Genomic DNA, 14,883 nt, shown 5'->3' with positions numbered 1-14,883 from the left:
TCACTCCGGACCCATCTCTTGTGTCTTGTCTAGATATAAAGTAGTATAACTGTAGCCCTTCCAAATGGGAAGACTTACTGTATATCTAAAATGAGAGGTTACATTATAAATATTGAGTGGCTCCATAACTCCTAAAATGTTAAGTGAATAGTTCTCTATTAATCTGTTCTCTGTTGTTATAGCAAAACACCCGAAGTTAGCCACTTTATAAAGGAAAAAGGCTTGTTTAGTTTACAGTTTCAGAGGCTGAAAGCCCAAGAATGCGTGGCCCCATTTCTTTTGTAAGTTCCTCATGTGACTGGTATTGACAATGACAGTATTGTACCTTGAAGAGATTGATGGCGAGACAGGAAGCCAGGGCAGGTTAGAGGTCAAACCTGTGCTTTCTATACCAATGCGCTCTTTGGGAATGAATCGGGGTCTTTTCAGAGTTGGGTTAATAGCGTACTAACCCCTCCCTGCCAGGCTCCCCCACTCGTCAGCATCATCACACTGAGAATGTAGGGAAGGCACGCGGACCATAGTCAAACTACAGTAGATCCTTGGTGGAAGTGTTAAAACAAGAATCGCAGACTGTGTTAACATTCGAGACCAAAGAGTAGAGTTGGGCGGTTGAGTTCTTGCCTCTCTTGCAAGAGGCATCCCCAGCACCACATTAGGTAGTTCACGACTTCTGGATCACTCACACACACACACACACACACACACACACACTCTACATATATAGTAAATAAATACAACGCTAGATCCTAGTATCCACAGGAGAGGGGAGGCCATCTTTTGAATCAGCTCTCACATACTTCCAAAATCATGTGCTTGTGCCACATTTCTGAAGCCATTGTTTTCATGAGGACGACTCCTGCCTTTTCCTCCAGCCCGCTGTGGAGTGGGCTGCCCGCTGTCTTTGTACTTAGGAGGTGCTGTGTGCTTTTCTACAGAGTCTTGCTAAGCTGCAGGAGCGATTTCATTTGGATCAAAACATGGGCAGTTCCGAGCCGGATCTGAGGTCTAGTCCTGTGAATTCTCATCTCTCTTTGTGCAGACAGACCCTTGATGCTGGATCACAGACAAGCATTTCTGGAGAGGTAAGTGGTCAGAGGGCTTCGGCCATCCCAGTGCTGTTCCTGATGCTCCGGGCAAGGACAGGGGTGGAGGGGGTGGGGGATGGGATAGGTGGTGTGGGGCGGGTCAGCCTGCAGCAGGAGCTAGAGAACATTCAGTGCTTCATTCTCCAGATGCATTTTCAGTCACAGCTTCATCGTTTCCTGTGAAAGTGCCAAGTGCACACAGTCGGGGCTTTCTCGGGCTGCGTTTACAGGTAGATGCCACTGAGAAGCTAGAAACGAATCCTCGTTTACAGCGTGTGAATTGGAGTTGTGTCACATGAACGTTACCCCTAATAAGAAGCAGAAAAGGCTAAAGCTAGCAAGAAGGGCTAGAGAGCCACTCAGCCTTTAGAGGTGTTTTATTCTGCCCGAGGCTCCCAGCACCCACATCAGATGCTCCCAGCACCCCCACATCAGGTGCTCCCAGCACCCCCATCAGGTGCTCCCAGCACCCACATCAGGTGCTCCCAGCACCCACATCAGGTGCTCCCAACCACCTCCAAATCCAATCCAGGGATCTGATACCCCGATGGTCTGCATAGACACCCACACCCACACGGGGGCACACACTCATGCAGACCACACATCCCAGTGCATGTTTTTTTTTTTTTTAATCGGTTTTTATAAATTTGATGTTGATTAAGTGTTCATGGATTATAGCTGATGTTTGAAAATATTTACTATGATCTGAATATCATTTTCCTCTTCCCTCGTGATTTCCAAGTATTTCCTCTTGTTCAGTTCCTAGTTGTATTTACGCCTTTTGGGGTGTGTGTGTGTGTGTGTGTGTGTGTGACAGACATGAAGCAGGTGGATGCTGACCAGAGGGCTTTCCATGTGAACATTAGTTCCTGAGGTTCTTTAGTTTACATTTTGTGTAGTTATGAGTTAAGTAATGGAAATTTCAGTGAAGAAATCAGTTCCATTTCATCAATTTCATTGACCTATATACCCTTCATAAACTCAGATACCAGACACACTTACCTGACATCTTTGTCTTGAATTTTGTCTGTGGGGAACGGGGTGCTAAAGTCCTCACAAAGCAGATGCACCAAGTAGAGGCCCCTCCCTCCTGAATAACCGCCTTCCAGCTGGGGCTGCCCGTTCTTTCCACAGTCGTTTTCTCACGCTTTTCAATTACTTGTGCCTCTTAGAAACAAAAGCAGTTTACTTCCTTCGTTAGCCAAGTTAATTGACTTTTTCCCTCCTGTTTTTACTAGATTGGGGTTCGAAGCAGATCAAATTTAGCTGAAAAGGTCAGGCTGAGTCTCCAGTATGAAGAAGCCAAAAGAAGGTGAGGGTCCAGAGCTGTCCCTGTGGTCGCGAACTCTGAGGCGGGTCTGTTTCTCATGACTAACTTCTGCCACTGTGGTGACATGTGACAGACACACTCTGCCATTCTCACCTGCCTGCCCTTGGTGCTCTAACTGGTAAAGGTTGCTCCCTCCTCCCTCTTCCCTCCTCCCTCTTCCCTCCTCCCTCCCTGCAAAGCTGAAGAATAAGGAGAATTTTATATTATTTTTTAAATTTTATGTATTTAACGTGTTTTTAAGACAAGGTTTCTCCGTGTAGCCCCGATTGCTCTAGAACTCACTCTGACCTGGAACTCAGAGCTGCCTCTGCCTCCCAACCGCTGGAACTAAAGGCGTGGCCACTATGCCCATCTTGAATGAGGAGAATTTAAGGAGAAAGGTGGGGATAAACGTTTCCTCTCCCTTGTAGGAGGAAAGCTTTGAGACTGTACAGTACTTCCAATCTAAGGGGGATGGTTGCTTCCTCACACTGAAACTCTGTGCAGTGGCCTGACCCTGTGCCTCTCCTGGGGACTTATCTCTGAGAAGTTTTGTCCCAAAGGCTCCCTACTGCTTTCCAGAAGGTGCTGTGACATGTCTGTTCCCTTTGCCAGGCCAGGGAAAGAGGCGGGAATCTCCACTGCACCTCGTGAGCTCTCACTAACCCTCGTGCTCCTGTCTCGTTGATCCCTTGGTTCCGCTGGGGTGCCTCATGGCCCTAATGTGAGCAGGGGATACTCAGATCATTTACAGACTACAGCACCCCCACTTGTTTCTGAGGGTGGAGGTCATTCTGATTGATTTATTCTTCTTCTAAGAAACTAAACATTGGTTCATATTAGGAGCTACATCCTCACACACTAGGAGGGCTTCAGATTGCTGTGGCTGCAACCATAAGTACCCTGACCCGTTCAGATGGGTCTGTTGTTACTAGAGACTTTTTTATTTTTTATTTTTTTATTTTTTTATTTTTTATTTTTTTTATTTTTTTATTTTTTTATTTTTTTGGTTTTTCGAGACAGGGTCTCTCTGTGTAGCCCTGGCTGTCCTGGAACTCACTCTGTACCAGGCTGGCCTCAAACTCAGAAATCCGCCTGCCTCTGCCTCCCAGAGTGCTGGGATTAAAGGTGTGCGCCACCACCGCCCGGCTGTTACCAGAGACTTAAAGCAATTGACCATAGGTCTTAGAGGTTATCTGGCTCCCAAAAAGTGAATGAATGTTACTACAATATTTGCCTCTGCATTAGCCAGAGTTTCAAACAGTGCTTGGGTCTTGAGTGTACTGAACAGAAAGCCAGGCTTCCTTCCACAAATGATTAACCAAGTGACCCGGAACAAGTCCCTTCGTCATTCTGAGCAGCGGTTAACTCAGCGAGTTTTAATGTCTTAAAACTTCCCCTGACAGTTTTTAAATGTCTTGAGGGTAGGAAAGGTTTTTATATTAGGCTATCTCCTTTCCAGGAATGGAACTGGGGGTCTGCCTTCAGTAGGTTTTAAGGGCTGATATTTGGCAGCCCATCCCTCCAACAGCCCCACGTCCTTGGCTGTGCTGTGGACAAAGTCCAAGATTTAAGCCTGGTGTCCTGCAGACCAACGGCCGTAACTCAGAATTACAGAGTGCGGCCTCTCATGGACTTGAACTTGCTGCCTTCGGGTCACCTTGAATGACCTCTAGAGTAACAGTCAGTTACCTCTAGAGCCTGGGTAACGCTTCCCTCCCTAAGGCCTGGGAGCCCCTGCACAGGCTCCCCGTCAGATCTGTGCACCCTTTCAGACAAAGCCCACTGTGTGTGCACCCGTGTGCCTGTGAGTAAGAGGCACCTTCTCCCTCTGCTGTGCCTCTCTTCCAGCTCACAGGCCTGCTTCTGTCACATCTAAACCTAGGTCATTACGCTCTGCCACCGCCACCGGGTGGCACTGGTGGTGTTTGGAATTGGTTTTCCAGTTACTGGCAATGCTGACCAGAAGGGGCTCACAGGAATTTTGCATATGTTAAAAATGCATTTCCCTCCTTAGGGGAGCTAACAGGGAGGGGGTGAGCTGTTCTTCCCTGAACCCGTTGTCTCCTGCAGCTTTTGTTTTCTACGCTCGGTGACGCTAATAATATCATGCTTATTTAGCAATTTGATGATTAATTTTCCAGGGCGTTGAGAGAGTTGTTTATGGTTTTGTGGTTAAAGCTGAAGAATAGCTGATGTTCCATCTCTCATAAGCAGCCATTGGGGGACCGAGAAATGTGCATGCACCATCTAGGATAGCTTTTGTTGTCGTAAAAAACCCACAGCGAGAGACGGAAGGTACACAGGTGCAGTCCTGCTTCACGGCTGTTTCCAGTGGCTTTTCAGAATAGTTCTTTCTTTATAGTTTCTTCCAAATAGGAAGATCAAATCCCCTTTCTGTTTTCATGTGTGGTATATGCTCCCCAGTAGCCCAAGTCACCATCCGTGGTTTCTGTAGGACACAGATGTCTGTGTCAGTACCAGCTGTGGCCAGGGGCACCTGAATCTTGTACCTTCTGGCCAAGGAGCCACCGGCTTCCATCTTGTGGGAAGTCCTGACGGTGGTCCTAACAGTGCCACAGCAAGCCTTTCGTTCCAGAACTCACTGGTAGTGCTGAGTGAGGAGTTCCGGAAACATGGCCGTCCATGACTGGACTCTAGACATGGGGAGCTGGGGTTGGGCAGAGCCGAGCCGCTGGAGGCTCTGCTGTGGCCCCTCGCCTTCCTCCGTCCATTCCTCCTTCACTCTGTGACGGCCACACAAGCCGCCTTCGCTTTGCTGGCTAAGGTCCACTGTGCCTGCTCTGTGCGGCCAAACAACCGGAACAGGGGAGCATAGGTCGGAAGCCATAACCCCCAAGACAGTACAGGATTACTCAGTAATTAGTGCTTACCATGCAGAGGCCTGTGGATGGGAGCTTTCTCAGTGCGAGGCCTGAGGAAAGGGGGGCTGGGAGGAATCACTATCCTTGGTGATGTAAAGCCTTAACGAACTGATTTTGCTTTAATCTGATTTGACCAAAGCTCCACTCTTTCTCGAGTCTTCCTTCTGTGATGTACTAATACTCCAGCTTCTGCCCAGCTCTGGGAAGAACCATTTCACTGCGGGCTGGGAGCCTTACCCAGAAGATTCACTTTCCAACAGTAGCATTTTCGGGCACTAAGATGCTGGTGTGCTTCTCAGTAGAAGCTCGTAGGTACCATCCCATCAGTCCACACACACCAGGGATGCCGGCCCGCCCGCCTGTGCAGTCTGCTTCAGATGCTTCTGTTAATCTGATCTGAGCGTGTGCTGTTCCATGTCGCAGGGATGTGACATTTTGCCTTTGCACCTACAAGCCTGGGCTGGGACTGAGTCCTGAGCGCTGTGTCTTCGCTGTCTTTTAGCATGGCTAACCTGAAAATAGAACTGTCAAAGTTGGATGGTGAGGCCTGGCCCGGGGCTTTGGACATCGAGAAGGAGAAGTTGATGCTGATTCATGAAAAAGAAGAACTTCTGAAGGAGCTGCAGTTTGTCACCCCACAGAAGCGCACGCAGGACGAGCTGGAGCGCCTGGAGGCAGAGCGCCAGCGCCTGGAGGAGGAGCTGGCGGCTGGGCGGGGCTTGCCCAGCAGGGCTCTGGCTGAGAGGTTTGTGTTCTTTTGGGTACAGGGTGACTTGGACATGTGGTTGTGTCTCACTGGTGACAGAGCCCCAGGTTTGGGACTCTAAATAGCTTTTGTTGTTAGAAGACTCAGACAACGCAAAAGAAATGTCTTTCTAGAGCAGTGAGGCACACCCTCCTATGCCCTAGAATCGGCTCCTCTGTGTCTGTCCGGAACGTGAAGGGCTCGTGGCAGATGTCGAATAACTAGGGAATGCTGACAGAAAGCCAGGAATGCGGTGCATCATTGAGAGTCTGATAACAACAGCTATGAACTTGCTTTCTGAACAACAGTTCAGTCGACCAAGGCTGTTACAGAAATCGTGTTTATTGCTTTTAATTTTACAAGGAAAGGAAAAGACAGGGTTCTCTCTGATACCTCAGTCACAAGCCGTTCCCTGCGTGGAGCCCGTCACTTGGAACCTGTTCTGAAGCAGAGGCAATCATTCTGGGCAGGGTTTTTTATTTATTTTCCCTGGGAAGGAGTAAGAGGTATTTATTGTACAATATCCAGTCCTGCAGGCAGGTGGGCAGGACGCGGGTGTCCCTGGGACATGAGCACACCTGTGGCAGAGCCCTGTGTACACACTGCTGCGGCAGGGGGTCTGCTTGGTGACAAGCTGTAGCCCTTCAGACCAGTGCCCATCACAGAGAGCTCGGGAGCAGTGTCTGCCCCAGAGCGAACCCACGTGTGTCTCAGGAGACCTGGAGATAAGTTCACACTTCCATCTGGAACACAGCTCATTCCTTTCTTAATTCTTGGCCTCTTGCCCTCTAATCCTCATTTCTCAATAAATATCAAGTTTTAAACATCAAAATATTTTGAAAGTGTGGAAATAGTGGGGTGGGGAGGGAAAGCCGCCATTTCTGATTAGGTCTTAACCTGTCCCCCTCCCCTCTCTCCCTCCCCCCCCCTCCCCCCCTCCCTCCCCTCCCTCCATCTGCTTTCTCTGTCTATTGCTGATTAGAGTTTTAGTTAAGGTGTGAGGCTGGTCTGGGGTAGCATGCACCAACAGGCACAACAGAAAGAAAACTCTGGTTTTCATTTGTATAACAAGTTTCCAGCAGAGATTCCTCAGTGGATGGAATGGGGCAGGCAGGAGGTGGGTGTGTGAGCTTCCTGTGTGAGACACTGGCCATCTCCATTGTTCCGCACTTCTGAATGCCCTGCACTGTTCCCTAGCTGTCCCAAGGGCTGGCTGGGTCCAGGGCCCTCCCGGACACCCAAGCCATTGCTGCCCCTGTACAGTGTGTACCGTTAACAAAAACTGTGCATTTGTCTCCCATCATCTTGACCTAGATGACGTAGGATTCCTAATAGAAGGCACGTGCTCAGCAAGTCACTGCAACACGGTGTGGCTTAGGGAACAAGGTCACATGATCAGATCAAACCCAGGCTCTTCTTGAGCACCTCGATCATGCTTGGTTGAGTCTTTGCCTATAGACCTCAGGCTGTGGAGACTCCCGAGTGTTCACGCTCACCTTAGGTGCTAAGGCTGAGTCTCTGTCGTCCTTCGTAGCAGCTGAGTCTGGGAAGGCTAGTGCTCCCATCCTGCCCTTGAACCTTGACTCAGGGACTGCCTCTCTAAGCCTCACCTCCTCAGTGGCGGGGCGGGGCGGGGCAGGCAGGAGGAGTCCAGGCACAGCCTGGAAGGGAGCGCTCACAAGTCAGTACCAGACCTGCAGTTTCTTCCTGCTGCCCACATGGGCACCGAAGGAAGCTCCTTGCTGCCTTCCGCAAGCTTTCCTGTTCTCCATCCTGTGCGGGTTCTTCGTTATTTCAGGAGCAGGGGTGACTCAGACGTGGTCTCAAGACACTAAGCTCACTTTAATTCTCAGCCGGCCTGTGTATCCTGAGCCTGATTTCTGCTGCCACTATTACACCTGCAGGGAGCCCGCAGCAGTGGCTGAGATCACCCTCTAGTGGTGATTGAGAGTATCTGCACAAACCAGATTCATTGTGGGAGAGCGAGCATCAGGGCAAAGGAGAAACTGTGCTCCCTTTCTGTGCCCCATCCGTATGCTCACCCACAGCGCTGGCATTCCTCAAGCTGCGGCTTCCTGCTGCTGACACATTTTTGCTGCCTCCCACAAATTCCAGGTGCTTACCTAGAATCGCCAATGTGCCTGGCTCACTTAGATGTTACTAAGGCGTCGGAAGATTATTTAAAACAAGTGGGCAGGGGTGTGTGTGTGTGAGTGCCATGTGTTTTATTTAATTTTTTAATGGAAAAGAGACTGCTTTACTGGGTCGCTGGCACGGACGCTTTCCCAGGTGCAGAGTCACAGACAGGCAGACCACATATACCACATACACACATACACACACACACACCACATGCACCCTATGTATGCATACACACACACTATACATACCACACACATACAACATGCACACACGTGCACACACACACACCATACATACACACCATGCATACCATATGTATGCACACACACATACTATACACCCCATACATACACACCCACACACTCCCGATGAGCACCGGAAGTTGAGAGCAGCCTACAGGAGCCGGCACGGCAGCCGCTGAGCGACATCACAGCCTGGAGAACGGGAGAAAATACCCGCCTGTTAGTAAAACTGATCCGTACTATGTGCTTGGGCAGTGTTTGTGGCTTCCGCCAGACCTTTGTGACTTCTGACTCAGTTCTTCTTTACATTAATTTTTCTTCCTGATGGAATAGATTTGTTTAAGAGATTTCAAAATGTAGCTGTTCTTCTTTAAAATGCAGTTGTAAAAGTTGCGAAAGAATTGATCATGCCGGTGTTACAGAAAATGGCAAGAATTACTTTTAAATTGGAACACATAATAGAAGTTGGGTTGTAGACAGTCAAAGGAATAGGTTCCTATAAATAAAATGAAATGAGGGAGATTTTATTTTTTTTTCTTCAAACTGGTGTGGCTAATTGTGTGTATGAGGACCTTGCGGGGCTGTGAGCAAGTGTGATTGTCCTGTGGCCTGCAGGGCCCTTTCCCTGCCTTCGTCCCTTTGATCCTTTCCTGCCTTATCAGGTAGACACAGAGGACCGTAACCGCCATTCTCAGGCGAGGAGGGTGAGCCCCTCTGGTCACTGGCTTGCCAGAGGGTCCTGGGCTCAAAGGTTGGTATCCCAGACCAGGACCAAGGCAAGGCCTTCCTTGGATGAAGTCTTGAGCCCCGGCCGAGGCAGCTTTTTCCTTGCGTTTTCCTTGGAGGCCTGGCCTGTTTTGAAACAAGTTTGTTTCAAGATAACATTCTACCATGCTCCTCCTCTACGATACTCTGCTCCAAGTAATAAGATGGGCTCGGGAGGCGAGTTGCCTTCATGACCACACACAGCACTGTGGGGCGATCTCTCTCAGCTGGGAAGCTCACAGGAAATCAGCGGTCTCGTTTTTTTGTCCTTAGGCTCCATTTTACAGCAGTACAGGACCAATTCAGTACCTAAGGCGGCCTTTTGCATTTCCTTATCATTGCTGACTAAGGGTTTCTAAGCGAGACGCAGGCCTGCTGTCCCCTAAGATCCGCAGGCTTGGGCTGTGCTCAGTGTTGCTGCTGTGACCTCCTTGACATTTCTCCAGGACTGGGGCCAAGTCTTTTACTGAGGCAAGTTTCACTGTCAGCATTTGAAGTGTTCCAAGCTTTACCAAGGCCAAAATGGATGGCGCCCTCTTACACATGATTCCTGGATACGGAGATTTTCTGGTGTTTAGTTTGGGTTTCTATGATATTTGAAAATTAATGTCTTTGCCCCCCCCCCCCAGATTGAAATTGGAAGAGAAAAGAAAACAGCTGCTCCAGAAACTTGAAGAAACTACTAAATTAACTGCTCACCTGTACTCACAACTTAAAAGGTAAGCTCGTTAGGGTCGTCAAGGTCGGCAAGGGAAATGTTTTCCACAGCATCCAGGCATGTCCTGGGTTCTCTTTAGTTGCTTTTTAGCTGCTTAAAAGGAAACCAGTAAGTTACACCCACTCAATTAATGTTTAAATTACCAAATTTAGAAACATATTTTTCGCTCTAAACTCCATATTTATGTTTAGAATGCATTTGGAAATATTCTACAGAAAGAGGGTTTATCTGTCACTGAAGACTTGAGGAAATATCGTGTCTCTGCCCTCATCCCACCTGTTTCCGGGCAGGCGGGGAGGCCTGCTGTGACTTCCTCACACGGCTTAGCATGCCCCTCTGGCATTCCCGGGGAGCTGGGGCTCTGGCCTTTTGAGGTGCCCTCTCCTCTAGCCACAGACGCTGCACTGACACTCAGTCGTGTTCAGTATTTTTAAAGTATGAACTTGCTGTGGATAGCTCTGCAAGTTGATTTACAAATCAGCATTTGATCTGGGTTTGTATTTAAATTTTGCAAAAGGTGTATCATTGGCAGTGGGGACAATAATCTTATGTCGTCCTGGCTTGGCCTGAATTCGATACGTAGACCAAGCTGAACTTGACCTCACAGAGGTCCACCTGACTTTGCATCCTTAGTGTTGGGATTAAAGGTGTACACCACTTTGCCCGCCTGTATCATTAAAAATTCTTAAATGGTTATTTACTTATGTATATATATGTATGTATGTATTTTTGAGACAGAGACTCGGCTTTGTAGCCCTGGCTGTCCTTGAACTCCGAGATCCTTCTGCCTCTGCCTCTGCCTCTGCCTTTCCGCGCCTCCGCCTCTGCAGTTCTACGATTAAAGGCGTGTGTGCCACCACTCCTGGCAGTCATGTATCACTGAGGGAGACCAGCAGTGCTAAGGTGGATGTGGAGAGCCGGGTTGGTGACCCGAAGGAGTGGGTGGGGAACTCTTCTCTGACAGTGAGTGCCGCCACCCAGGCTGTAGGTTTAGCCGGCGGCCTTCGCTCTCTCCATTCCCTTCCTGCGTCTGAAGGAGCCAGTGGCGACTGTGCTTGTGTTTCTTGTGGAGTGCAGAGTTTACAGTGTGCTGTTTCCGTTTCCAGCCTCTCCTCCAGCACACTGTCCATGTCATCTGGGAGCAGCCTGGGGTCCCTGGCCTCTAGCCGGGGCTCTCTGAACACCTCCAGCCGAGGGTCCCTCAACTCCCTCAGTTCCAGTGAACTCTATTACAGCAGCCAGGGCGACCAGACGGACACGGACTATCAGTATAAACTGGACTTCCTTCTTCAAGAGAAGGGTGGCTACATTCCTTCCGGACCCATCACCACCATCCACGAAAATGAGGTGGTCAAGTCCCCCAGCCAGCCTGGCCAGAGTGGACTCTGCGGGGCGGGAGTTGCCGCAGCCAGCCACACCCCCCCACTGACGGAGGCCTCCAAGTCAGTGACATCCCTGTCCTCCAGGTCCTCTCTGTCCTCCTTGTCCCCTCCCGGCTCTCCTCTGATCTTGGACAGCACCTTCCCAGGCTCTTCCCAGGACGCCTCTCCGCACCAGTTCCCTGCCGACTTTGAGGACTGTGAGCTGAGTCCCCGCTTTGCTGACCTTGGCCTCCGTGAAACTCAGGTCTTGCTGAATTCAGACTCCCAGTCCCTCCTTGAGGATAAAGGCCTGGGCGAATGCCCTGGGGAGCTGCTGTGTGAGGGAGCCGCAGGTAAGTGCACCCCCCCACACACACACACACACACTGCCCCTGAGCCACTTAGAAAGGATTGCGCTGCTTTTCTTCGTGTAAAGAAAGGCTACGGCTCGCTTCTTCGCTCTCCATGGTGTTCTTTAAGGAGTAGTTATTCTATACCTAGACTTTTTTTTCTCTGTCAAATATAAATTGCTACTCCAGATGGGGATATATTTAGCTCAGTGGTATGAGGTATCGACCCCAGGGCCTTGCACATGATGGGCACCCTGCCTACCACTGAGCTATATCCTCATCACCAGCAACAACTCACATCTGTACTCCCGGGTAGGGAGGCAGAGGTGGGGGGTTCCCAGGGGGTTCCCAACGCCAGACAATCTGCCTAGCTCTGCGGCGTTCAGTGAGACTCTTCCCGGGTAAGGTGGAGGGTACTAAAATCACCCAGTGTCAACCGCCAACCTAGACCTGCACGCACACATATTTGCACACTGTGCACACGCATCCATATTCGAACTGTGGTCCTGTCTGATAGACTCCTGTCTGATAGACTCCATCGCCGGTGCGGTCTGTGGTCCAGGGCTGCTCCGTGGGAGGGGGACACCCAGGATGCATTTCGAGAGCAGTGCGCACTTCCACCTGGATCCTGGTTCAGAAACATAGAAGAGGCAAGGGGGGGTCTTTTTCAAATTGACCCGAAACAGATGAAAACAAAGTCAATTAGCATGTTTGCTAATTAACACGAAGGTTCAGTGTTTAGCTTGCTCGGGGAATTCTGTATAAACACAGGTCTGGGCTGTGCCGGCCTCCTCTTCTGCCCAAGTGCCTTCGCAGCTGCAGCTCAGTGTCCAGCGCTGCTGCCATCTGCTGGCGGCTCTCCGAACTGCAGCTCCAGGAGGAAAGGGGCAGTGGGCCTTCCTCTGTGCCTGCTGTGTTCTGAGGATGGCCCACTCTGTTGGTCTTGAAGCCAGTGAACTCTCTGTTCCTGCCAGGCAGTCCTGTTCAGTCGGCGTGCTTCAGCCTGTCACTCCTGCAGAGGTTCTGTAGAACCTGGACCTTGCTGGTTTAGGAAGATTTGTTTTCTTTGTATGCATAAGCGAAGGAGTCCTACGTATTAATTGGTTGGCCATTTGTGGTCTTTAAAGATGAATCCAGCTAGATAGAGGGCTTTCTGAGACTGACTGGAGTTCTCATTTGTGGCCTGGGGTGGAGCTGGAGTGCGTGGAACCTTTGTATGATTTGTATGCCCTCTTTCAGAGAGGTGCTGACATTTCCTGTGTAAAGTGAAATACCACGCACACGCTTGCACACAAACCCACAGGACAGGTGCTCACACCAGAGCGCCACTGTGGGGCCGCACGGTGGCCCATGTGAGGAGTGTATTGGAGCAGGCACGCCTGCGCTCTTGCCGCTTTGGCGAGCGTGCTACCCTGTCTTCAAGACCTCTGCACTGCTGCCATCACAGAACGCGAGAGGACGTCAAGGGAGCCTGCCTGGTGCCCACACTCAGTGCGTGGAAATCATTTTACCTGTGTGGCGACGAGAGTTCGTGCACACAGCGCGTTAACACTGCCCACCCGGCAGCACTGCCCACACAGCAGCACTGCAGGTTAGGGACAGAAGGGAATGCCCAGCGCCTTGTGGATGTACCGCCCTGTCGTCTTCGTTCTTGCTTTTAGCCTTTCAGACTGTGACACTGCTTGAGCATCTTCAACTGATGCTTGCCCTTTTTATATCTGGAATATTCTCTGGTCAGCATTTCTCAATATCCTGTCAACATGGAGAACCCAGTACCTGAGGGGGAAATGCTCAGAATGGGGAAGAGTCCCAGAAACTTCAGCCCAAGGGCCATCACAGTGACCCTGGGTCCCCAGTTACCGGATGCCCCACTGCCTTCTCCCTAACACTTGCGTTTGCTGCCAGCTCTGGTGATGACTCTGCTGCAGAGACAGGTGCCTGGAGGAAGTTCTCATGAGACTTGTTTTGTTTTTTTTGTTTTTTAACAACCTTCTGAATGTTACATAGCACTGCTGTTAGGGCGCCCTGGGCCTAGTACTCAGTGGCAGGGGGCATGCCTAGGACATCTGATGCCCCAGGTTCCACTCCCAGTACCCCAAGACTTGAAAAAACCGCACAAGAGGGCTTGAAAAAAAGGTTTGCAGTGAGCTTCCCATTTCCGGTCTGAAAACAGCAGAAGGCATGCTCTAAGCATCAGGGCGCCAGTGCGTGGCCTATCCAAGGAACTTCGTCCTACCTCTTAAAGCGGGCGTGTGCTTGGAAGGACACTGCTTCTGAGCCCTCCCCCATACCTGACGTCTGCGGCTCAGCCCGGTTGCTTTGCACCCATCCCTGCTGCATGACAGAAACCAAAGTGGAATAGCTGTTTTCCCACAGTCTGTCTCTGTCATTGTCAAAGTCAGTTTTCAGTCTGCCGTGGTTCTTGTAGGTAATCAATAAATCATGTCACCTTCTGCCCTCACAGGAGGGTGGGCCAGGAGAAGGCCCTTCATCACTAAGGAGAACGCATTCCCCACTGCAGAAACAAAAGAGAGACCTCAGCAATCAATCCTGTAATCTGAAGCCTTAAAACTTAACCATCTTAACAGGGATGTAAAGTCGCAGCTCAGAGGGGGGCCGGGATGCGCTCACTCCCAGATGAAAGAAGGCCCTGGGCTCACAGCTTATTACAGTACAGAGCAGGCTCTACACCAGTGCTCCCTGCTCCCTGCAGGATGCTGCCTGCCGTATGAATATGAGTTAGAGATAAAAGCTCGAAGTGGTAGCTAGTGCTAAAGAGTCAGGAGCACAAAAAAAAAGTTGTTTTGTATTTTTAGTGATATCATTAGCTGGTGAGGAGTCCTGTAAGTCCAAGATGTTTTCTCTTTAATTTCTGATAGAAGAGTTATACAGATGGGGCAGGCGGTGTGGAGCTGGCGTTGCTCCAGTACGAGTCGTCCCAGTGTTGGATGGAGCGCTTGCCCGCTCAGCCGGAGTTTGTAGTGACTCGCGACAGCCTGAGGCAGACAAACTGGGGAGAGTGGGAATTATGGATCCCTTGCCTTAAAATAACGTAGGGCAAGGCCTGTGAGGTGGGTCAGTGGGTTAGGACGGCTGCATCCAAGACCGACAACCTGAATTTCACTCTAAGACCCATGTGACAGAAGGAGAGAGAGACGCTCTTTCAGGTGTCCTCTGACACGCACACAGGCGCTTGCTTAAATGGATAAACGTGCTTTTTATTGGTACCTAATGGGGGTGGGCCTTGAGTGCTGCTGGCTGGGTGGTTAAGAGCAGCC

At 50.2% G+C, this 14,883-nt stretch overlaps 1 protein-coding gene across 1 annotated transcript in view; it reads left to right on the top strand.

The window, feature by feature from the left end:
• The window catches only part of Wwc2 (WW and C2 domain containing 2), a 154,999-nt gene that overhangs the window by 107,330 nt on the left and 32,786 nt on the right, over nt 1–14,883 (top strand). Inside the window, exons 7-11 of the mRNA XM_052162251.1 lie at nt 939–1,085; nt 2,327–2,400; nt 5,785–6,027; nt 9,806–9,895; nt 11,001–11,608. Coding sequence (XP_052018211.1) covers nt 939–1,085; nt 2,327–2,400; nt 5,785–6,027; nt 9,806–9,895; nt 11,001–11,608 — 1,162 coding nt within the window. The remainder of the gene's footprint in view (nt 1–938; nt 1,086–2,326; nt 2,401–5,784; nt 6,028–9,805; nt 9,896–11,000; nt 11,609–14,883) is intronic.

Source organism: Apodemus sylvaticus, chromosome 18 (assembly GCF_947179515.1).
Source record: "Apodemus sylvaticus chromosome 18, mApoSyl1.1, whole genome shotgun sequence".
NCBI classification, from domain to species: Eukaryota; Metazoa; Chordata; class Mammalia; order Rodentia; family Muridae; genus Apodemus; species Apodemus sylvaticus.
The sequence above is the reverse complement of the archived record's forward strand: the minus strand, read 5'-3'. Positions and strand labels throughout refer to the sequence as shown.